General features: G+C 40.7%; 1 protein-coding gene across 1 annotated transcript; it reads left to right on the plus strand.

The window, feature by feature from the left end:
* The first annotated feature begins 3,425 nt into the window (after window positions 1-3,425).
* LOC103539867 (carbonic anhydrase 2) lies at window positions 3,426-21,590 on the plus strand. Its single transcript, XM_030446529.1, has 7 exons — window positions 3,426-3,876; window positions 4,491-4,688; window positions 14,804-14,922; window positions 16,110-16,202; window positions 16,970-17,032; window positions 17,825-17,980; window positions 20,728-21,590. The coding sequence occupies exons 1-7, from the start codon at window positions 3,843-3,845 to the stop codon at window positions 20,845-20,847; spliced, it is 783 nt and encodes a 260-aa protein (XP_030302389.1). The 5' UTR covers window positions 3,426-3,842; the 3' UTR covers window positions 20,848-21,590.
* Window positions 21,591-25,983: the final 4,393 nt, after the last annotated feature.

The raw sequence follows: 25,983 nt of genomic DNA on the forward strand, positions 1-25,983 counted from the left end.
GAGTTTTTGTTATTAATAGGTTTTGCTCTGCAATTTCCTGCTCATTTGGATGTGAAATTAACAAGAGTAACTAACAAAATGAATAGAGTATTTACTACCTTGTGAATGGACACTTCTGTGCAGTGCAGTCTTTGGTGTCCAGCCACCATCTATCCCTGGATGAGCACAAGCCATTTCTGAAAGGCATGGCTTTCCATCCTGACTCCAGTCCTGCAGGCAACTCACAAAGCTCCTGTGGAACAGCTTCTTGGTCACTGCTCTACACTGCTAATAATAACCCCATCGTAGAGGGCCATGAAATTTAATTTGTCAGGCAGGATTTGCCCCTACTGAAGCCATGCTGACTGACACCATCACAAAAAAACCAAACCAAACCAAACCAAACCAAACCAAACCAAACCAAACCAACAACAAACCCGCCCCCCAAAAAAACTACAAACCTCACACCGTGTTTTTCCTGCTGCCCTGATACATCACGAAGCTTGCTTTGCTGATACTTGTGATTTTTGTTTTCATAATTGCATTTAACTTTCACAGAATAGATAGAATGAAATCAGAATGATGCAGTGTTCTTGCTCAGCAATGAATAGAAACAGAGGGAGATGTAAAAATATGGCTTCAAATATGATTTAGTGAAAATGAAAAGGTGGATAATTCTATGCACTTATGATACATAGTGATACACAGGTTTTGCACTGTCCTTTGCTCAGGAATGAGTACCATAAACTGTGAGGAGCTATCTGAGTGAAGAGTTTGCATTTATTGAAACTTAATGCAGCTTTTATTTGTACTTACTAATATGGTTCAAAAGTACCATCAAATCTAGAAACAGTTGTTTACTGTATTCATATAGATCTAAAGCTAAGAAATTGAGATGAAGAAAGGTATCTGTTTTCATTAGTTCCTAAAAACCCTCACAACAATGACAGAAATGGGAGACAGGATTACACTGGTATATTTTCAAGCCAAAATTTTAATGTCAGAGTCATGAGTAATCAAGTGGCTATAGTAATTATCTAATCTGTTCCCTGTATCTGTATTGCTTGGAATGTATTTATAAGGCTTCTGTCACCACAGGAATTGGGAACATTTGCTTTAGGAACTGCTCCTACACATTCTGTACGTGCAAGTAGGCCTTGCTGGTGTGCATCATTCCTCCCATTTCAGCAGCACTGTGGCAGAGAGGGGCAGGTGTGTGCAGCATAGTGTGGACTTAGGTGAGGTGCTTGAGGTAGTGCAGATACCATGCTGGTACTTACTGTGTTATAGAATCACAGAATGGTTTGGGTTGGAAGAGGAAGATCATCCAGTTCCAATCACCCTGACATGGGCAGGTACACCTTCTATTAAACCAGGCTGCTCAAAGCCCCATCTGGGTCATTTGCTGCTGCCTTGCTTTTTGTCACTGCTAAGCAGCTTCACCAGGGTGCAGTATGATCTGGGCTGGACTGTTTCCAGTATCCAACTTCTTCTCAAGGCTAATGTCTGTCTTTGACACATTGCATTCTGCTATAAAACCATAGTCACAATTAGAAGAGTCTGATGCAGGCAGGAATCAAAAGAGGAGGAGGCTGGAACTAATGAGCTCAAATCATTGACAGGCTCTCAACAGCAGCTTCTTGGAATGGGCTAAAGCCTGTGAATCCTAACTACTGAATGATCACAGAAAGATGGGCATTTGATTTTAAGAACCACAGATTTTTTATTTGTGGGTGTGTCTGTGTGATTAGCATTTACCACAAATCTGATGACAGAAATTAAGTGATAAATCTAAGATTCATGTAATTAAAATCCAAGTCCCTTGGTGGTGCTGCTAACTGACTGCATTTCCCTGGTGAGAACTCTAAGTAGATCTTTGAGGAAGCCACCATGCCAAACAGTGCTGTGCTTAACCCTGTGCTTGTCTTTTGCACAGTACTCCCTTTGACGTCAGTGGAAACCTGACATATGAGAGTGCAGAGGAATCAGGCTAAACTGGGGTGTTTTTTTTAAAGTCAGGTTAAATGGAAGGAAGTGTTCTCGAATATACAGAAATCTTACTCCTTTCTGCAACACAAAGGGCAAGTTTTCCTTAAGGATTCCTACCTATATAGACTTGCATATGTGTCTGTTTATGAGAGACCATCAAAACACTTGGACAGAACAATCAGCAGGTTTAAAAATGATTGATGGAAAGTATCTATAATGAGCAAACAAGGAATTGCTAGCAAATTCCTAAGATCTGCATTTCCCTTTAGTGGTCTACATTATACACCACAAACAATAACTTCTGTGTACACTGTTTTGCCTTCACATTTCCATTTTTTGACTAAATCATCGAGTAGAGGCATGCAAAAATGAAAGGACATACACTGTTAGTAAGTAAAAAGATTTAAGTATTTTCTGCTTATACTTGAAGGGGTCTGAGAAACGGCTTTCGTAAGTGATTTCCCAGCTAGTTCCTTTTCCTATTAGCAACAATGACTACATTGTATCAATGGATTTTTGTCCCCCCCGCTTAATAAAAAGAAATGATACACATTTTACAGTGCTGAATGTAAATCATGGGAGTCATTCTGGTGTTGTTATTCTAGCTTTACAGTTACCGCACTGACAACAGAATTTAGACCCCTGTGGTTGAATCACAGCAGAATAAAATTAAAACCACATTTGGATAAGCCATCTTAGTAAGAAAACGGGATAAACTAATATTACAGTTATATTATTCCCATACCAAATATTGCCCGGAGCAAGAGGACAGAGAAAAACTTTCAGGAAGGGTGATCTGCAAACCCACTCATGTCCGAGTAGCTTCCCAGGGACCGACAGCCCCGCTGCAGAGCAGGGACGAGGAACCTCGGCACACGACGGAATTCAGCCGCTGGTAGAAGGGTTGCCAAGGTGCGATCACTCCTGTCCGGCGATAAAACACCGGAGTGTTGAGCAATAGAAAAACACCGAAAATATGTATTGCTCAATTTTATTCTCGCAAGTCCATCCTCGGGAGTGGTAGTTGAACCACTCTCACGGTAAGTATGTATTTCCTAAACGCTAAGAAATGAAGAGGCACAGCTCTACCTGCTGCCCTCTCCAAAGTGAGAACCACCCCCCCCCACTGTCAAATAATAAGCAATCACGTCCTCCCTCATTTCTCTGAAGCGTGTCCATAGCCTCCCCTCGGCTAAACGCGCTGATCTCCGCCTCCGAATCCTCGTTAATCCCTTCTAGAATCCGGCAACTATGACAAAACCCCTCGGCAGGGCGCCAGAACGCAGTCGCGTCCCCCCTTTCCCCATAACCTCCCCCTGCCATCGCTGCTCTGGCCGCACAGCCCTTCCCTTCACCCCCGGCAGGGAGCAGCAGGCGACCGCGGTGCCCTTCCCCTGCGCACGCTCCTTCCCACACCCCGGAGCACACAGACGCGCACCCGCGCACGGAGCCGCGCACCCGCCTCTCGCCCCACGTCGGCTCCCGCTGCGCTGCCCCCCGCCACCTCCCCAAGGTCACCGAGCTCCGCAGGTGCGCAATGCGGGCAGGGAGGGCGGGAGGGAGGGAAGGAGAGTCGCGGACCGCTCCCCCACCCCCCTCCCCGCCCTGCCTGTGTCCGCCCCGCGCTGCCCGGCTGCCGGGGGCGCTGCCGGACGGGCCCGCCGCAGCTCCGCGGCCGCGGCTGATCGCGGATTATAAGGGACCGCTCTCTCCGCCCCTTACGGAGTCTCCCTCCGCCCCTGTCCGCGTTTCCCACCCCTTTCTTCGGCCGTGGAGAAGGGCATGGAGTTGGCTGGAGCCTATAAAAACCCCTGAAAGCGCGCCGGGGCCACGACGCTGCGACAACCTCCGCGGACAGAGCCGGGCCGCGCACCATGTCCCACCACTGGGGTTACGGCAGCCACGACGGTGAGTGCCCGGAGAGTGCCCGGGGGTGCCCCGAGAGTGCCCGTGGGTGCCCCGAGGGTGCGGGGCTCCGGCGCGGTGCGAGACACCTGCCGGCAGGTCCTCGGGAACAGCGCCCGGGACATGCCCGCTGCGCCTCGCACAGAGCCTCTGCCCTGAGCAGGCGGTTTTTAATTTTCTTTTATTTCTCTTTGCTCTTTATAATTTTGTTTTAACCTTGAAATGCCTCCTGCGCCCGAGCAGGCAGCCGGGCGCGCCGCACTGTTTGCCTGGAGCATCTTCTGGTTTCTTAATGTCATTCCTTTACTTCGGTACCGGCGCAAGGACGAGGGGAGGACGGAGCACTGCTCCAAGCAGGACGGGCTGGTGGCCTCTCTAAGGACTCCCTGGTAAAACCTCAGCCTCCAGGGCTCGGGGGCTGCCGGGTCACTGCCGTGGTCCCCAGATGGGATTTCCCCTGCTCAGTGTTACAAGCACCGGCAGCCCGCAGATGTGGTACATTATTAAAGGCTGATGCTAGTGTTGAAACCTTGCGGTTTGCTAGAGTGAGGGTTATCACTTATATCCTCCCTCAGCTCGTGTCTTTTCCCACTGAGCTTTTTCACGCTGTCTTGCAGGACCCGCTCACTGGCACGAGCACTTTCCCATCGCCAATGGAGAGCGCCAGTCCCCTATTGACATTAGCACCAAGTCTGCCAAGTACGACTCCTCTCTGAAGCCTCTCAGCTTCACTTACGATGCCGGCACGGCAAGAAACATTGTCAACAACGGGCACTCCTTCAACGTGGAGTTTGATGATTCTTCCGACAAGTCAGGTGAGACCTCAGCTTCGTGGAGATGGGAGAAGCTGCTACTAACACTGCTATCCACAGAGGCAAAAAAATAAGTGTTTTGTTTTCAGTAAGGTCAGGATTCAGCCCTTAAGGAATTGCTGTCCTTCTCAGCTCCTTTAGACTAGAAGAAAACTGAGCTCTGATTAAAAGAAAGCTCAGCCTATCTGGGCAGTTTTGAAGTGCCCTGCTCTAAACCCCAGAAGTTCAGTTGCCTTATTTTTGTTTAAATTGGAAGGATTTGGATAAAGGTTAAGTCGTAAGAAAAAAAAAAAAAAAAGTATTATTTACAAGAACAATTTTAGGCATAGTTCATGATAAGATACTCACCAGATGGTGAAAAAAGGTAAAATACCTTACAGTAAGAAATGTGCTTTAGTATAGCAAAGGGTTACAGTTAACAACTTGGAAGTGGAAATACTTTGGAAATAGTTTCTTTGGTTATCAAAATATTATTCATATTTCTGAAGCCAGTATGCTCCCAGGTTAGTACTGAAACAGAAAAATTATTAGAAAATACCTCTCTTTTGTAATTTAAACAAGTATTATCCCTAACATTTCTAGACATTGGGCTTTCTAGAGAAAGTGAATATACGTGACACATTCCTATACAAAGTTTGGTATCAGGAAAGTTGTTCTAATAGCGTGTTAGTGTTCAGCATACTACATGGTGAAATTCAGCACTGATTCCTGAAAACCTTCCAGTAATCCTTCCTGAAGGAAATCCAGTATTGATGGACGGATGGAATCCAAGCCACAGTTGCAACAAGGATTTTGTAGGCTGCCTTTAGTTGCAGTTTTTCAGCTGTCCGAATTTGCGAAAATCATTACCCTGCTACAATGAATGTGGCTCTATTTTTAATTTAGACAGCAAAAACAATCCCATTGTAAGTCGCTGTCTTCTCTAGACACTGCCTGATTTAACTTGCTTGAGCAAGTGCCCTGTTTTTCCCAAGCGTTTCGTTGGCAATGTCATTTCAGGGATGGTGCTGAAAACAAATGATCCATGCCTACTAAAAATGTGGGGCTTTTGCATATAATGTAATGCAATATTATAACAGATATTCAGCATTGCTCTAAGAATTCAGCTTTGTGTTTTAATTGCATTCTGTCTGTTGAACAATATTATGTGGTCAGCTGCAAGTGTTCACAGTCTTATAAATACTTAGGTCCAAGTATAATTTACACAGAACATCCCCATTAACATTTGTATGGCTTAAAAAATATGGAAAAGGTATTCTGACTTCTTAGTGTTTATTTTTCTGAAGCACTGAGGAGCTGAATGCATGTTCATTTTGTCAGTGTCATGGGGAATAAGGTAAATGATTCAGAGTACAATATAAATGTTTTCACCAGGTATGTCCAGTCAGATCTTGCGGCTCTCGCTGAGCCCAAAGGAGATAGGTTCAGGTCCTCACAGTATAACAAAACTACTGTGTGTTCACTTTGTGGCTGCACAAGTTTGGGAAGACTGTGAAAATTAGGTTGTATTTGGTAGCTTGGGAGGAAAAACCGGTAAGAACATAAAACTGAAAATGTCTGTAGGAAGAATGATTTTTATGAGAAAAGTTGGTGCAGAACCAGAACATCTGTGACAGGGATCCTCTGACAGATATGCAGTGACACAGCTTTCAGAGTGGGAGGATAGGAGATGGAAGTAGAAATATTCTCAGTAGCTGCATTAGTGAATCAAAAACTGATTATTCTTCAGAAAAAAACCCAACATTAAGCAGCTCTCTGTGAAGCCAGGTAAGGGTGGATCCTTCAGTATCACACTTCCTGTTGGAAATTACTGTGCCTAGAATCTACCTGGTGGCATGCTTGGTGGCTTCATTTGTATGCAGCTAACTGGGTAACCTACTTTCGAAACACAAAATAGAGCTGTCTTTGACTTAACCGTGCTTGATTCACTCCTATTTCTGAACTCTGTGCACTAAATTCATGGTTAGACATCACGGAACTGTCACGAGAAGAAACTATGTGAAATTATGTGCTGTGCTGATGTATTTTGCAGAAGACAATGGAATAAAATCCTGTAAGTACTTCCCACAGGTGTGCTCCTGTGAGCTGTCCCCTATGCAGTAATGAATTACCTGTGATAGGAGGCACAGAATGAAGTAATAAGATCATTGTGTGCAATTACTCATGTCTTGAAGATTATTCACAAACAAAGAAGTAGATCCATTCATTAAGAATCTTCAGGCTTATGACTAATGACACTGAAGTAAATTGAACAGCAGCTCTAGGTAATAATGTCTGACCTCTGCTCTTCAGGTTATGTGAAACGAGTTCTTGCAATAAAAAATACAGGTAGTAATAGTATAGTAAAAATAAGCAAGAAAGCTAAAATATGTGAATGGACAAAACTCTGAAAGTAGTTGTTACTTATTTCTTTGATTCAGAAAGTATGTAATGTGAGTACTGTTAATCATAGGTATCAACAAGTAGAAATCAAAATATTCACAATTTTGATGCAAAATATTTTTCCCCAAATAAAAGGCTCTTCATCCCAAACGTGTGTTTCTTACATTATGTGCATGCATACAAGAATATGTAGTCTAAAGTTTCTCCCCATATTAGTGAAAAACTAAAAACCTGTAAGAAAAAAATTGAATAAAAAATTATATCCTATCATAATTCTTTAGCATAGTAAGGATGTAAAATAAGATTAACATTATAAACAGTAATAATCTATGTGCAATTTATGTGACTTAGTGTATCTTCACAGAAAAAATATTTTCTTCTCTGCTTTTAGATCTCTTTACTGATAGGTGAAGCCTTAATAGACCTCTCTATATAGCCTCTGCCTATGACCTATAAAGTTTCTCTTACGATGCTGTTTTAACAGAGAAAGGATGTTAAAACCTTTGTGATGGATTTAGAACCTGACTTTGTTTTACTTCCTTGTTGATTTTATTAGGTATTTTTAGAGTTTGCTAAACATGATTAGAAAAACCCTCTTCCTAAGCAATTAACCCTAAATCTTCTGTTTCAGTTCTTTGAATTTCTTGGGCTATATGACAGCTGTTACTTTCCAGAATACACTTTATAAAGGCTCAGACAATTCCCAGAGTGAGTTCACTTCATATTTGACAGTTGGTAGTTGTGAGAAATGGTGTGCAGAACAAAAATTCACAACTCAGCATTGCTGTGTTTATGAACACTTTTTTTTTTTTTGCTTGATGAAATTCTATTTCTTTATCTTGGATAAAGGATGTCTTCTGTCTTGTTTCCTTGCAGCCTTTCAGGAATATTTTCTTGTGTGTAGAAAATGAATATTGTAGCTTCCTCTTTGGTTGTTAGTGAGTTTCTCTGATCTTTCAATACTTTCAGTTTCTTTCTTAGTTCTCACGTCCACTGTCTTTTAAAAGTGGTTAAAGTTCAAGCATTTCATCTTTTAAATTTCTATAGCTTTAAATAAAAGCAAACTTTCATTATGATAAAATGTCACTAGAAATAGAACTACAAATTCAGGTTCATCAACCTTTGTACCTGACCTTCCACATTTAAGTGAAGCAAATGGTGCTCATAACAGTTAAACTAAAAAAATTCACCTTATCTTAGGAACTTCACAGAACAGTAGTGTCTCCTTAAGGGTACTTATTTTGACATATTAAGCACTTTATGTGATAATCTCCTTTAAGGACAAGTGTATCAAGTCCACCCATATAAAAGATGGAAGTAAACAGTGACTTCTCAGGGCTGTAAAACCACAGGAAGTGACTTAGCTCAAGAAAGCCTCAAGAGCCTGAAAGAAGTTTTTGTAACATACTTACAGTGTGTTCTCTATGTAAGTTTCCTGGAAAAACTTCTCAGAATTCACCTAAACCCTGAAATTCAAATGGAAAATTCTCAAAGCAATAGGCACTATATCAGTATTTTCTGGTCATGTGTATGATGAGCTTTTAAAACAAAGAAGTCAATCAGCAATTAGTTTATTATGTAGCAAGAATGTTCAAACTATCATATTTTAGGTACAGAACCTGACAGGAGTGAATTGCAACTATGGTTTAAGGCTCTAGAGACATTACTAAATGTTCTGGTAATTTCTGCTGGTGGGTGAGTCTCTCAACTAATTCAATTTACTTTGTTGCTGCTGATCTAGACATAATACTGGAACCCAAAATAAAATCCCAAGTAAACTTGTCACTTTTGCAGATACACAATTGTAGAACTTTAAAATTATTAGGAAATAATAATATAATACCTAAGGAAACACAATACCTAAGGAAATATTTCATTGACGTTGGAACTAGCATCCCTTGGGAGAGACGTGCAGTAGTTGTAGTCAAATACATTGCCCAATTCATTGCCCAATTCTTCCTGTAATTGTAAACATTGATGAGAAAGCTTCAACTGTCTTGAATTATGAGCTGCTGTCATAAATTATTTTGTTCTATTTGTTATTCAACAGCCAGTGTATTATCATTGCTGAATTTTGTGCCACTGTTGCTCTCTTCCTATAACGTGTGCCTCAACAGGTAAACTGAGGAAGAACCATTCAGGTCTGCTGTACTTAAGGAGCAACTTTTAATCTAAGCCACTGCCACTGGGCTATATTTAGGCTTCCCAGCTCTGAAGATACAACATTAGATATGCCAGAAAAATATTGTGTGTTATCAGCCATGGATTGAAGGTCTACAATACAGTACAGCCTGAGCAGTGTGCTGAGCCTTCTTAATCAGTATTCAGACACCTGCCCCATGTGTCACAATTACTTTTGTGCACTGCTTGACCAGCAGGTCAGAAGGCCCAGAGGGTGTGTGATCATTAAGTCATTTCTTCAGTGAGCTGGGATTGCCAAGAGGTGCAAAGCCTAAGTAAGCATGTGACTTGAGATTAGTTCTGGTGCTTCCAGGAACCGGAAAGGAAGATGAGAGGACTTGAGATGAGTCCTGCATGGTTCAGACCTTCATTTCTTTACAGAGACCAAAACTGCCCTACTTCATTTTTTTTTTTTTTTTAACATGCAGCTTCTCACTAGAGTTATGAAGTGGATTGTGTTTTAAGAATCATGGCAACTTCCTTCCCTTCTTCCAAATGCCTCCTCTAGAGGTGCTTTTAGTGCAAAACCAGGAGAAACTAGCGAGCTGTTATCAGCTAGGGCCACTTGGAAAAGTTTTATTTTTAAGATGTAATGAAGCTGCGTGCCAAATGTCACCATGACTGCTCTTCCCAGCTGATAACATTTGTTCATTTACTTATATGCATGAAGGGCTGCAGTGCTTAAGCCTTAATTTTGTTCATCCTTCTCCTTCATTAGATCTTAACGTAGGATGAGCACCATATCCAATACACTATTTTCACGGCAGTAAGCAGTCACTGAGATTGGTATTACAGCTCTTACCATCAGAAATTAAATCAATTGTTATTTTTAAGAGAATTTTAATGCATCCAACTCGATTCTTACAAAGTCATCATCAGGGAAACATGAGGATTGAAGGCTGATCAGTGACTCCATACAGCACCTTATGACTCTCCAAGAATCTCTATTTAAGAGGCTACAAGAGAAATAAACTCCACTGGTCCCAGGTAGTAGGAGGGAAATTAAGCAGTGAAATGATTTTCTATCTGTCTGACAGCTGCACAGTCTGGGTGAAAGAGTTCAGCTGAGGTGAATCAAAACCATTGACCCACTGCCGATACACATGTCTGCAGACCTGCTGCATTTTGGCACATGTTTCATTCTGGTCTATCTCTGTGGACCATCCTTCTTGCCTTATCAGGCCAACCCTCTAGTAGGGTTTTATCTGGCGAGATACCAATTACGTAGTTTTACTCTGGGTGAAACCCCTTACAGATGTTTTCTGCAAGTATGGTCCCTACAGTCAGATGCTTGCGTGCTCCCTGGCTCTCTTGCTTGTCATGATACAGTGTCCTAGGAGGAATGGCTGAAAAAGATAACATAAAGAAGGAAACAGCTCGCAGAATGTGACGCTCTCTGCACCACGTTTCACAGGAGTGACAGCTCACCCTAGCTGAACTTCTCAGCCTGTCAAACAGGGAAGCCCATCTTTGCATAAGAACACAAGGATAATCCCTGAGCCATCCTCTTAAGAGCCTTTTTTGTGTTATTAATAGTGTATGGTGCTCATGATTTTTTTTTTTCTCAAGTAATGTTTTATCTACCAAAATCTCCCCAGGGTCTGTTTTCTATCTTACAGATGTCTGCATATACACAAAGGCTTACAAAACATTAACATTAATGTAAATACTATATATATATTTACATACATGCGTATCTTCAATGTCACAGACATGCACAGCTGCTATGGGCTGATAAAAAATCATGGCTTTCCTTATACCAAAGAAATGCGTGTGCAAGAGGGCTGTCCTCAGGGAAGCTGCTTGAAATGTCCTGCTGCTAGGTTGTTTTTTGGTGGAATCTCAATTAGACTAAATTTTCTAGGTTTGGAGCTCCTTGCATCCATTGTGCTGTAGTGGACCCATTATTTCAACTGCTGGAAGGAGCTTTGCTTCAGTGATTTTCATTTGAAGAATATTTTCTCATTCTGCATTTTCTCAGTGTAACAAACGTCAGTCTTTTTCTTACCGGATTAATTTGTATGACAGGAAGAAATTCATTCTAACTCATGAAATGATCTTGCAGTTCATCCATTCTGATTATTTCTTTGACAGCTTTATTGCCTAGATGAGATAGATTAGTCTCCTGCTATGCATAGAGAGAACATCCCATAGGAGATAACTAGAGTAACAGTAATTCCACAGTATTCCTGTATAAACTCAGAAGTGTGAATTCTGCCACTTTCTGAAAAAAAGCTATGAAGTGGTCCACAGTATTTTATGTAAAGCTGTTCTGTTCTACATGGGGAAAGGTAACTACCTGGTAACTTGCCCTTACATGGAACAGTGAAGTTGTGTGGCAGCATTAAAAAGCTGTCCCCAGGTGCTGCAAAATGCCCTTTGGTTTCTGCATCTTTCCAGATGCATCCAGATGCATCTTTCCTAAGACAGCGTAATGGAGATAAATGGTGGTTTCCCCTTTATCCGAGAAATCCCACAGACATAAATTGAACAGATTATATGTTGTGCATTGTTTGACTTTCCAGGCTAGCACTGCTAATAAAGTTGCCTAATTTAGAAAATGTTTTGAGATCATTGAATAGCAATGCAATATGATTACTAGATTTAACTTGCCCACTAGAGTAGAAGGTTGAAAGCAGTTGCCATTTCTTAGTTTAAGCAAACTACCTCCAAATTTTTATCACTATAACATTTCAATGAACTGTCAGCTAGAAAAAAAAAAAACAAAAAAACCAAAAAGGTTGTATTTTCAAGCTGTTGCCTCTTGGGCTATTACACATCTATGGCAAGGAGGTTACTAATGTAGATTGCATTGAGTAAGATGAACCTATAAGAAAGGAATTTGTTTTCAGAGTTGGCTGATGCTCTCTCCACCTTGCATCTGAAGCTGATTGGAATTTCCCTATCCCTCAAAAAAGATTAGGGAATGGAAAGGTTGGATTTCTGTTGTCAGTATGGGCTGGATCAGTGTTCATGTCACCCAGGATAGGGATTTTCCTTATGTGGCTGTTGCTCTGATTCTTGGTTAACTTTTACCTTGAAAAAGCTTGTAGCATTTGTTATTGTTTTAAAAGCTTGTGCTGGAAACATTAAAGCTCTAACCTCTATTTTACCGTTTAATTTTAATTTTAAATTTTATTTCTGTGAAAAGGCTGAGAAGTATTAAAAAATAATAAATGCTTAACGTAGGTTAGAATGAGAAGGGCTGTTCTGTTAAGTAAGCCTGCTGAATTTGTGTTCATTTACACTAATCTAATTATTACTTTCTTTGAATGCTCTGCTGTGGGTCAAAATAAGCTAGTGCTGGATTTGAGAACCCCAGAATGAGAAAAGTAAGCAAAAACTTCAAAGAGATTTTTCTGTATCTTTTGAGTTTTTTGAGACGATGGCAAACTGTGTAGAGAAGTAACACTGCAAATGGATTTCTGAATATTGCATGGTTCTGCTTTTCAGCATGCTTTCCATTGACTACTAATGGCAGATTAACCTGTGCTGCGCTCGTGCTTTCTGAGGTTGAGGAATGGTGGAACCTCAGTTCATCTGTACCTGCCACAGGCAACAGGTCCATTAGCCAAAGAGACTGAAACTGAAACATTGCAACCCCATGGCATCATTTTTAAATGAGACATGATATCGTGTGTATTAAATGATTTTGCACCTGTGAAGACACAGCAACCAGTTACTTCATTTTCAAAAGGAACTATTGAACCTTCACAGTCACTGTTCTAAAAAGGAGGATTCTGATTCATAGCCCTGTGCTTGAAACAGTTATGCTTCTTGGCAACATGCTGAAACCTAGAAGTAGAATAAGATATGTTCCTGTTTAATTACTTTAAGTAGCCATTCTTTGTATCACATAGCTTGGCAATAGGTAGGGCAAGTCTTGGTCTGTTGGCTGTTCAGTGTTGGTACAGTATCGGGAATTATAGGGACTACAGTGGAATGGATAGTTTTTTAGTCTTTTTTTTTTTTATTTTCCAAATAGAAATACATGTTGGGAGTCTTCTAAATGCATTTACTAAAGAAGCCCCAGGAAAATGTTAAATTTGTCTATTGACTCCAAATTTTGCATGTGTAAGGCACACCAGTGGAAACTAATGTTTTATATATATATACTGTATTTAATTCTCATGTATTCCAGATTTTTAGTCAAATCCTTATACCACTGCCAAGTATCCATGGCTTTTGTTGACCATGCTTGCATATAATCAGAATTATTCAAACCTGAACAGACGGCAACCTTTTCTTACCTGCATTTTATGTATATTTTCACACGTGCACGTATTTTGATTGTGTCTAGACTGTTGGTAGAGTGAGAGGGAAGCATCTTTGCTCCACAGAACCATTTTGTTTGTGACACATACACAGAGCACACATACATGTAAAATACCTGATGTCAATACTCTTCTGTCACTTTATTGTAAATATATATATTTATATAGAGAAAATGATATCTAAAGTATATAACACTTCAAATTACACTTAAGAATATTTTTTTGCAAATTAATATCTTAAAGATATAATTGTGAACTTAAACCCTTAGCAAAAAAAAAAAAAAAAAAAAAAAGCAAACCACAGACCACTGTGAAACCTTGCTCTAATAACTTAGATAAATAGCTCCATTTAATAGAACTATTTGTTATTGTTCTGTGCCTTATGCTGTGCTGGAGGAGGCATTGTCTGTGCCTTGAGAATTTTGCAGTAGTAGGGCTTGATTCTACATGTTGTAATGGTGATTTGTCACAGTTTAAGTACGAGGTTAAAACTTACAAGCAGAATAAGAGAGCTCAGGGGAACTCCCTCTATAATAGAAAGTGTGGCTGAGCAGCAGTCACATAGCAGGAGTCACATACCAGGAGTATTGTCAGAGAGCATGAGTAAACACCTTGTTTCAAATCCATGGTTACAAAACCTGCCTCTGCAGGGATTTTCATTCTCAACCATCATTTTTTTAACTCATTCTTGAGGAGTGAATGATGGGAGGAACAAGACATTTGAATTCACCTCTCTGCAATGACTTGCTATGTGCCAAGTGTTTTGCCTTGCTACAGCCCATGGCTAACAGGTATTTAGGTTTAATTTGGAACCAAAAGCATTTTACTCAATCCAAATCCACCACAGGATTTGCAGGATTAAGGCCTAAATGGATAAAGTGTCTAAAATGAAGGGATGGAGTACATTAGTAAGTTAATTTGGTCTTCAAGTGAACTTTCATGGAACAGCTCTAAATGGGCCTCTTACAAAGGCTATTCTTGGCCCTTTATTATTGATTTGGTGACAGAAAAGTTACATCCCTAGCACTCCCCTCGTCACCAGTAATATTAGCATGCCTGTTAAATTTGCTGATGAGACACTCACTGTAAAGTCACTTCTGGTTTTATATGTTTATTATTGATTTTGGCATATTGCAGCAGTGTACCATTGAGGATGATCTGGAGTAGCATGGCAGCATGCAGAGCAATGAGCTGTAATTCTCCTGGAAGATTTGAGATGGATGTTCCAGTCTGAAGTGCAAAGGTTATGGGAGATGCTAATGGGGGCTCTTTGCTTTGCAGTGCTGCAGGGAGGAGCATTGGATGGAGTCTACAGGCTGGCACAGTTTCACATTCACTGGGGATCCTGTGAGGGCCAAGGATCTGAGCACACTGTGGATGGTGTGAAGTACGATGCAGAGGTAGGACATACTTTACAGCTTTTTGTGCATAATGAGTTTTTTGTGTTTTTTCAACATTCTGCCACAGTAGCATCTTGTCTACAGATCATAAGCCAAGAAATTGTGGAGGTTACCATGGAAGATATAAATGAGTACCACCCCAGGCCCCCTTACAAGAGCAGAGATAAGAATTGGAAGACTATTTGTAGTATGTTTTTTCCAGCAACTTCACAGAAAAGAGACTACAGAAGCAGAAAAAAACCCCACTGCTTTATGAGTGACTCTTAAAAATTACAAGGAAATAGAATTTCAGCATATCTGCACACACACATCCCCTTCTCCTGGCTTCATTTTTTAACATCAGAGAGATTTATACAAACAGCAGAATAATTTTGGGACAGAGTCTTTCGTCTTTTGGTAGCAAAGAAGCAAGGGGAGCCATGAAGAGGGCTTATAGCATGCAGCCACTCTTTATAATATCCTTAAGACTCCAAGCATCTCTTGGACCACTTAAGACTTTGCATTACAGACTCTCTGCAGAAACTGAGTGACTTCAGTGCCTTGCAGTCCACCTTTCCTTGTCCCCTGTTTAGAAGTCTGCCTTTGGATGCTGTGACAGACTTCTTTAACCCTTCCATAAATGCACATTGAGTGAGCCTACCTCCTGCTTTTCCATGAGACAGAAGTAAACTTGCCTGTACCTTACAATCACAGTCCCATAATTGCTTGCTCCACTTGATTTGTAGATATGAGGAAACAACAGACAGGTGAATTTTATTCAGACATGGGGAAACAGCTGAATTTCATTTAGCAATAACATGAAAATAAAAAAGAAAGCAATATCCTGGCTAATAGGACCTAGATTCATTTCATGTTCTTTTCAAAGGCTTTCCAGACAAGTACAGGACTGTTTTTTAAAAACTCTTTAGATCTGTAGTTAGTGTCTGTTCTCTCTGACACAAACAATCATGTCTTTCAGTATTGATAGGAACTCCAGGCCATGTAGCATTAAAATCCTGCAGGCTGCAAGGTGGGAAAGCTCATGAGATGAATGATTCAACAAATTCTTAACTGTACACAAAAATTTTAAATCTCAGCAGTAAAACATCTCCTCTTAATACTTAATAATTACTGCCTTGCATCCTCCTTTGTAAAATATTATGGATGGAATATCATCTTCATAGTCCTGCTTGTTTTCTTCCTCCTAGCTCCATATTGTTCACTGGAATGTAAAATATGGCAAATTTGCTGAAGCTGTGAAGCATCCTGATGGCTTGGCTGTGGTAGGCGTCTTCATGAAGGTTAGTTAAACATTTTCTTTTATATTATTTGGATGAATCTACTGTGTTCATTGTTTGCAGGGCGACCTAAGAACCTAAAATATAGACTAAGGCAGCATTATGCTATACTGCATACATGTATAGCAAATTAGGCAGCGCTCCAATTTCCTCAAGTTTTTCTGCATATAAAATTGTGCACTAGCCATGGAATATAAGTTCCATCAGTCACTGGGACAGCACTGTGATAGCATGCTTACCTGAATTCATCATGACAGCAACATTGCCATAACTCTTATCAGTGAAAGGTGATGTGGATAGCTGACAAAGCTATGAATCTGCAGTAGGATTAACCTAAATAACACTTACTTACCTTTTCCTTTCACTGCTCAATATCCAGAGCATTTTGTCTTAGTTGAAGTGTCTTCACAACTAGTTGGCTAAGGTGACTCTGCCCCAGTGGTGTGCACTCTGTCCTGGCTTCACTGTATTTTATTAGGGGGGTGACTTATGAAAAAAAGAACAGCTCAAGTCCAAAAATAAATCTGAATACTGTAAATGAAAATAACTTTAATCTGTCCAGTGTCCTTGGCTGACCCATTTATGCTGACTGTCAGCTGGCATGATTTTACAGAAGCAGTTCCAGGCACTTTTGCTGCAAAACTTCTGCTATGTAGTGAAATGATGTTGGAAAATTGTACTATAAAAATATTCCGTGAGAACTGTGACAGAAAACTAAAGGCATCACAAGAGGCCGTGGTTGTTTTCTTTTTATATGATTTGTGTTACAGGTAGGAAATGCCAAGCCTGAAATACAGAAAGTTGTGGATGCTCTGAGCTCTATTCAAACCAAGGTAATTGCTGTCTATGTTTGTTGACACCAATCAAAATTGTGCTGTATTGTCTTCTCCAAAAAGCATTATTTTTCACTTCTTCCTGTCAGCTGCTGGTACAAAAGTAAAACAAACCTTCTTGCCATGAGGAGAGATGCTCCTGTAATCATAATTGCAAAAGAGATTTGAGTGAAGCTGTGATAGAGAGCAGAGAGCATCAGAAATGGTGATCTCTTCCTCTGTGAGATAAATTTCCTTCCTCCAAGAGGGCATGCTTCTCTTGGGTATTTCTAGAGGGAGTTCAGATAGGGAGTTCAATCAGGATATATAACTCTTGGGGGGAAAAAAATGCCTATCTTTCTTTTAAATATTGTAGGCCCCTGCCAATGAAAAATGTGGACAGGAAAGGTAAAGAATGAAACTGCACTGTGATCTTTGTGATCAGGCTTCCTTTGAGGTAAATGGATGTTGCCATTTACTGCAGTGGACTCTTAGGTTCTTCCAGGGTCTATATTTTCAGTGCAGTCAGTGTTTTTAGCATCTGAAATCTCATTTATTCTTCAGACAAGGTCAAATCATGTCTCTGAGAGCAAGGAACATAAATTCGACGTTTGAAATGAGAAAGAAATATATTGCTGAATGTCTTCAGTGGTAAATGTATTGGCAGCAGGCACTCAGCGCTTTGTGCCAAATTCCCTTTCTGCCTTTCTTCAGTTATGGAGCTTTGTCCATTTGAAGACTTCATTGCTGCAAGCTCAGTGTTTTATTGTGGTGTCTCCTGTGACCTTAGCCCATTTACTTTCTTTATTGTAGGGGAAGCAAGCATCCTTCACAAACTTTGACCCCACTGGCCTGCTTCCAGCATGCAGAGACTATTGGACATACCCTGGCTCACTGACCACTCCACCACTGCTGGAATGTGTGGTGTGGCATGTTCTGAAGGAGCCCATCACTGTCAGCTCCGAGCAGGTAGGTTGTTAGTGAATGGTTACAGCAGATGATATGTGCTGGAGTCATGCTGATTGCTTCAGTTCAGCCCTCCTGGTGATCTTTGCAGTGGCAATTTTGTGTTACTGCAGAGCTATGCAGGATATTAGCTAGCATCATGACTTAAAAATATATATCAAGAGGGGTTATAGTCTTCTGGCAGGATGCTGCTTCTGTGTGTGGGGAGTAGAGTTTGCTCTAAAATGGAAAGCTGTTCTCCATCTGGACACAGTCCAGGGAAAATTTTGGGGTTTAAAAATGTAACCAGGCTTTCTAGATACATGGTTAGAGCTGCCATGTAATAAAAACCTGGGAACTTTGTATCATGCATGGAAGGACTATTTGCATGAGCAGAGTTGGTCTAGCATCTACTGTGAGCATCAGCAGGTTTGCTGCATATACACAACATAGATAACTGGCTATATTTGCCATGAAAATACCAGGTTCACCAAGCATCTGAAGAGCATGTTTTCTGCATCCACAGTCACACTGTAGGTCTTTGGTGTGTTGATCTTCCTGCATTTCCATGACAAGTTCTATTCAGCACAGAACAGACTGGGATAACCCACACAGAATTGTGACCATCCTAACAAAACTGCATTGTTTGGAAAAGAGAAAACACAGATTCCAGAAATCTGCTGCCTGAAAAAATCCTTTATTCTACTGAGCAGCTTGAGGGTAGAATCCTCCTAGTAGGAAGAAGCTTGTGCTGATTAAATCACTCCTGGCCCTAGCTTTCTTCAACATCCATTAATGAAATTGAACTGAGGACAATTCCATCCTTGGGTTCACATCTGTGTGCTTGGGAGATATATATATAGAATCTAGAGCCTGTGAATATAAACTGGCCCTGAAGAGCTTTAGTTTACCCTCCAAACTCTTAAATCTCTTTTATCAATGGGAGATGTGCTAACAATATACACATATTTCTAGGAGTTTTATTCAGCTTAACATCTGGGGCTTAACATAATAGAAGACAAAATAAATTACAAGGAAGAACTATTGGAAATAATAATTATAGCAATGATTACCATTAATAAACTTCAAGGGAGTATTACATTTGACACTATTTACTTGTTCTAAACTACTGGTGTTGCTACTGAAAATTCAAGGTTTGCAAATACATTTTTATTATGGGGCAGGAGCACATTCACCAAAATAGAGATGTTTTTCCTGCTACACCTACTTTAACCACCTACAAGTGGTAAAAGACACCACTTGTTTCTCCTACACACACCCCTCCATAGTACCATCAACATTCAGAGATGGATTTGAGATCAAAACAGTGTGTATGACAGCTTGGCTTTTCATCACAAAACTGATCAAAACAAGTAACCATAGAGCAAAGTATTGACAATGGGTTTAAGTTGAATTTGTTTTCCAAAGATAGATCAAAGCTGGCTGTTGGAGCAGGGTGTAGCAAACTTATTATTTGCTGTTGTGACAAAACAGTTCCTGGCAGAGGTTGAACTCTGAACTTTGTTCTGGTCAGTCCTGAAGGTAATATCTTCTCCAGGGTTGGGCACTGCTGGGGGTCTTCCTCCTTGAATGAGGAAAAGCCTGGCCTGCAGCCTGACTTGTGAAATCCTGTATCCCACCCACATATTCCTGTCAGCAGTTCCAGCTATCTTTGCAAAATCACATTGGGGGTGGTTTATTATTTTGGCACTTTTTTTTTATTAGATTTGGAGATGCCCACTTAGGTACCAAGGTGCTTTTATTATATCAGACAGTACTAACACTCTTTTTATTTTAGGAACAAGCACTAAAACCTTCTAGTATGCTCTTACTGATGTGGAGCAGTTTTCCCTCTCACAGTATTTGCAGATTAAGATGATCTTGAATGAATTTAGCTGTTTTAATTTGATCCTATGATAAGATTTAGGGTTTTTTTTCTATTTTGTTGTTTGTGGTTTTTTAAATTATTTTTTTAATCCATGCAAACTAATCACACTTGTACAACTTTTAAAGCATTCTGACAGGGTTTCAATTCAGGATCAAGGACAATCAGCTCCTTTTTCACGGAGTTCAGAAAATGTGTTTACTGCCTATGTCTTTGGCTTCTCTGCTTTCTTAACTCTTCCTTCTAGGATATTCTGTGTACAGGAGAGCCCATATCAGGGTCATGATGTCGGTGAAATGGGCTGGTGCATGTCTCCTGTAAAGACAGTCTAAGAGAGCTGGGATTGTTCAGCCTGGAGAAGAGAAGGCTCTAGAGACACCTTATAGTGGCCTTCCAACACCTGAAGGGGCCAACAGGAAAGCTAGAGAGGGGCTTTTTAGGTGGGCATATAGTGATAGGATGGGGGGAAATGGCTTTAATATGGAAGAGGGTAGACTTAGATTAGATAATCAGGAAGAAATTATTTTGTGTTAGTGGTGAGACACTGAAACAGGTTGCCCAGTGAAGTTGTAGATGCCCCCTCCCTGGAAGTGTTCAGGGCCAGACTGGATGGATCTTTGAGCAGCCTGGTCTAGTGGGAGATGTCCCTGCTCATGGGAGAGGGGTTGGAACTAGATGATCTTTAAGGTCCCTTCGAACCCAAACCATTCTGTGATTCTCTAATTCTGTGGAAGGCAGAGACATGTGGGTGGTGATGCCATCGCTATAGCATCTGTGCTGACGAAACTTGGAGCTGGACCTTTGGCTCAGGCCTAAGGTGTGTAATTTAAATAGTCCTCCTTAAACAAGAGGATGCATTTGAGGATGTTTGTGCCTTTTTCCACAGATGTGCAAACTCCGTGGCCTTTGCTTCAGTGCTGAGAATGAGCCCGTGTGCCCTATGGTGGACAACTGGCGCCCATGTCAGCCTCTGAAGAGCAGAGAAGTCAGAGCTTCCTTCCAGTAACCTCAGTGCTGAGTGTGTTAGAAATTGCTGTGTTTGTGAGGAGCCCTTTTTGCTAAGCACAAATCAAAACTTTGCCGTGTGTGCCCTGGCAACATCTTGTCTCCTGGATCCATTTTCTTTCGTTCTGCAGCTAAAATGCCAGATAATGAAATGTGAAAGGCTCTTGGCCAAATAGGAAAGGGTTCTTTAGGTGTGGGGGCTGGGGGAGGCTTGGGAGGGGGGTGGCTGTGTGCATTTTGGTGACTACTTCTGTGACTGACACTTTGGTATAATACAGTATGTTGGCTACTTGGGGGAGAATATGGTGATAGTGAAATAAGCCATTTTAAGAAACCTCATCCACAGGTGTGATAGTACACATAACTAACGATAACTTGAAGCTTTGTGAAAAGCACAGGAATATAGAATCTAGATATGATTTAGGAAAAAAAAAGTATTTTGAGAAAGTAAAGCAAAATAAATATTGAGAATTAGACTTCTTAGATTTTAAGAGACTGACATGTAAATATTTTTGAGACTGTTTTACATTTTTACCCATGCTATCAACAACCTTGATTATGTCTTAATGATAGTGTTGGATTTTTTTAAATTAAAATTGTCCTAAATTAAGTATTATCTTTAAAAGTTGTTATTACTGTAGAAATAATGCAAAATATCTTTTCATTGAAATAATATATGCTCTAATTTAAAGAGGAAAATAATATTGTATTTTAGGTAACTTCTCTAATAAATCTATACTTATATTTTTGCTTCCATACTGTTATTTTAATTCAGGAAAAGAATCACTAATCTGTTTGTATTGTCGCATATTAAATATAACTACTAAACATTTAGTGTGTTGGGAATTAGTTTCAATGACACTGAAGATGAATGCAAACCTATGTGGACCTGTTAAGAAATTTTCTCCAAGTAACACTCAGATAGGCAGCACTGAGCAATCACAAATGACTTTCAAAGTTGACTGCATAAAAGAAGATTCCCTCTCAAGAACTTTGAGCAAAGTCATACTGAAGAATGGGCTTCTCCAAACCAGTTCCTTAACATTGCTCTTCTTAAGAATCTTAGTCTTGTTCAAATCCTTCCCTTTGAAAAGCTTCCCATTTAAAACACTTACTCTGCCCTGCCAAAAAAAAAAAAAAAAAAAAAAAGCGCAAAACTAACCCCAGAACCAGAGAACCAGAACAGAAACACAATGTATTCATTGCCACAGGTCATTTATTCCAAATTTAACTACAAAGGTACATGTCTCCTCCTGTAATAACTATGCTGACTAATCCAGGTTCTTCCCATTGAGTGGTTTGAATCCTGTTCTCACTGTAAGAGTCACCCACAGGCCTGAGTGCTATGCATGGGTCCCTTAAACAATGTGTGGGAAGCTACACCTCTAAAATTAGAATTACAAATCAAATACCTTGTGGCTTCAAGCTGCTGAAGCAAGCCTAGGGGAAGCATTGTACAGAATCACAGGATGGCTGAGGTTGGAAGGGATCTCTGGAGGTCATCTGGTCCAACTCTTCAGCTCAAGCAGAGCCAGCTAGAGCAGGTTGCCAAGGACCGTGCCCGCATGGCATGTGAGTACCAAGGATGGAGACCCATGGGCTTATGACTCTCTTATTTCAGTACTGAACTTTTTCCTGATATTGTAAATGTATTCCAGAACTTCCTCTCAAAAGTTGCACCTCTTTCCATAATGGTTAAATGTTAAGGCATTCCTAAAATCAAAAAAATAAAAATGTGAGAGCCCTGAATTTTCAAATTTTAAACCCATATCTTAACAACTATGATAACCTGCCCAGTAAGTAGTAAGACTTCATGAGAAGTGTTAATCTCATTGGTACCTGTACATCTTAACTAGCATCCAGGCTGGTACATGACACGAGAGCAAACTTCTGCCTAATGGTTAGGGTAAAAACCTGGAAATGCCTACAAAGTTCTAACCACTATTGCACTAAAAAGTTCCGTAAATCATACTCCTCCATACTTCAAGGTTCCTCCATAAATAACAAGAGCTAAGAGAACCAACATCAGCCATGTATTTATCATCCTGTTTGCACGAGCCTATTTACCTGGAATGTTGCCAATGCCATATGTTTGCCTTAGCTGAAGATGAGGTACTTCTTTATTCAGCCAGATGATGCAAGCTGGGGTTTGGAAGTCACATATTTGATCTGCTGTAGGACCCTGCTTTATGTCTTACCTATTTGGTCTACCAGGGAACGTCTTTCTCCATTTTTCTTTTCTTTTTGCTTTCTTTTTAAGTCAACAGACTTGGAGAGGCACCCCTCAAAATCCTCACAAAAACTTTTCTCCAGCCTAATATGGTACATGGGCTTATCACAAATTCACACTCTACAGCTAGACTCATGTGCAATGGATTGCCTTGTCAAAGAAGACATACATACCAAGGTCAACCCAGAAATGAAGAAAACAATTTCCCTGGCATTCACAGTCCATTTTCTGAATGGCAAGTTTGACTAAGATAAAGGTGAATAGAACCATCCAATTCTTCTTCCTGACCTTTATTCTGCTTCACTATTTGCTCATGTGAAGTGGTCTTGCAATTGTTTCACAGTGGACTTGACAGCCTTTCTAACATGACACTCAGACCTGTTTCGACTGGAAAACTCTTAATGAATTCATAATGAAAGAAAAGAGCCCACTTTGGTCATGGAACAGAAAATGATCCACTGAGGGTAATTGTATTACTGTCAAGTAGGCAGCTCTGATTAAAGTGATTAAAGGGAAATTTATTAACAAGAAAGAAAAAAAAAAAAAAAAGAAAAGGAAAGACTAGTGCATTAATTTGAAGTTATTGTAAGATCCTCAGCCACCACTTTGATTGGGGGAAAGAGAAAAGCATTTTCACTTGCAAACTGTTCATTTTGCACTGTTTGTGATCTTGTCTCGCACTTGTCTGCCAGCTCCATGTGTTAGAACATTTTATGATTTCTCCACTGCTATTTCTAAGGGTTCAATGTGTCCTAGATTGACATGGGTGAGTATACTGTGATTAGAGATGTTCCCTTGGAGATTAGATAATAATGCCCAGCATGGAGTCAGCAATATTTATAGAAGTCGAGTATTTTTTATAGAAGAGTATCACTCAGTAAAGGACAGCTTTAGGATTTTTTAACTCTTCAAAGAGTAGCTCTGCAAACAATAGCTGTGTCAAATCCATCATAGAAAAAAGCAACGATGAAAGTGCAGGCAGTGGCTTTATTGAAAAATTCTCATGGTCTCTCTAATGTCAGCCACTTCCTCTTTCAAACCACAGCTTCCACAGCTTCTCATACAGTCACGTAGCACCTGCTGACAGTTGCTTACACTGAGTGTTTGATATATTTTAAATCTGTTTGGCAACTGGACACTCCACTGCTGTCTGCCCTCCTCTTTTGGTATCATGGTAAGGGGCTCTGCTGTCTTGATGCCATCGAGAGTTCCCTCCAGCCATGAGACTCCAGAGCTACCTAAAAGTACAAGTACAAAGGGCCTATGTTCAAAGCTATTATATGGCTCCATACCAAACAGTAAGAGTTATGATGACAAAGTTTTTCAGTGATCCTTGAGTAATTTTAGACCACAGATCATGCTATTTTTTTTATCCAAGCCACAAACCAAAGCAATTTGGGGTATGTCCCCATCCCAGTGTGGATTACAGTGTAGTGGTTCCCAAATTCTGTTCGTCAAACACTGACCACTTCAGAATATTCACTTCAGAGCTCAAAGCAATGTAGCTGTGCTGCCTCAGCTGATGGACTCAGATTCTCAGCAGGGCTCAATGCCAACATCACGTAGCTGTGTTACTACTGATCCTAGAATAGATTCTGTTTTGTCCAGTGAAGATGACAATGTACTGCATCATATTAAGCATTAAAAATATATTCTTCTTGGAAAAGGCAATATATAAGTGCTGTTTTTAAAATCTTGTGTGGTATGAGGCATTGTACATATATGACAGAAGCAGTCACTGCCTTTTTGAACACGCACCCTGCAACAGAGAAGAAATTAATTGAGGCAGTATGTAATAAACAAGTGATTAGAGCAAAGAAGTGGATATTAGCTACATATTTTTCCTGAAGGGTGGGTTTTAATGAGTCTTGTAATATCACTCAGAATTCAAGGACCTGGAAAATTATCTGCAAAGTACCAGAATATGATACATTATTTCAGCTGGAGGGGACCGACAGTCATCATCTAGTCCAATCCATTCAGGGCTGACCAAGTATTAAAACTTATTTTTAAGGGCACTGTCCAAATGCCTCTTAAACACTGACAGGCCTGAGGCGTCAACCACTTGTCTAGAAGGCCTGCTCCAGTGTTTGACCACCCTCTTGGTAAAGAAGTGCTTCTTCATGTCAAGTCTGAACCTCCCCTGATGACACTTTCAGCCATTGCCACCTGTCCTGTCACTGGATACCAGGGAGAAGAAATCAGCACATCCCTTTCCACATTTCATCCTCAGGAAATGGCAGAGAGCAATGAGTTCACCCCTCAGCCTCCTTTTCTCCAAAGCAGACAAGCCTGAAATCCTTAGCTGCTGCTCATAGCACATTCCTTCCAGCCCTTGCACCAGCTTTCCTGCCTTCTTCTGTCTGAGAAGCCCCAACATCAAACAGGAAAAAAGAGTTTGTGTGGCATTTGGGTTCAGTGAACCAGGGATAACAGAGATGTAAATCTTTCTCTGATTGCAGTGCTACACAAAAGATGTCTCTGAGAGCACAGCAGCAAACAAGAAAGCAGAAACCAAAGCTGACAGGTTGCACAGAAAGCAGAGCTAGGGTCTCTCTTCTGGACATTGATTTACTAGCCCAAAGGCCAGGTCCAAAGGTTCAGCTCACTCCAGTAAGACAGGAGGACTCCACCTGCAGAATTTACAGCAGTAAGAAGTGGGACCCAAGACCAGTGTAGGAGGATCCTGTTTTGCTGATCAGGGGAATACAAAAAGGAAAAAAATGGCTGTGCAAGGACTTACGGGACTTTCTCTCCCACTCTGCTTCGCTGCTGGGCCCCTTCCAGTACATCTAAGAAGGGGAGGACAGTGGCAGCAGAGTGCTCTTCCCCACTCAACAAAAGGGAAAGGATAGCCAATGATCCTGGTTTTGAAAAAACGTGTAGCAGCACAGCACTTTTTTGGAG

Source organism: Calypte anna, chromosome 2 (genome assembly GCF_003957555.1).
Source record: "Calypte anna isolate BGI_N300 chromosome 2, bCalAnn1_v1.p, whole genome shotgun sequence".
Taxonomy (NCBI): domain Eukaryota; kingdom Metazoa; phylum Chordata; class Aves; order Apodiformes; family Trochilidae; genus Calypte; species Calypte anna.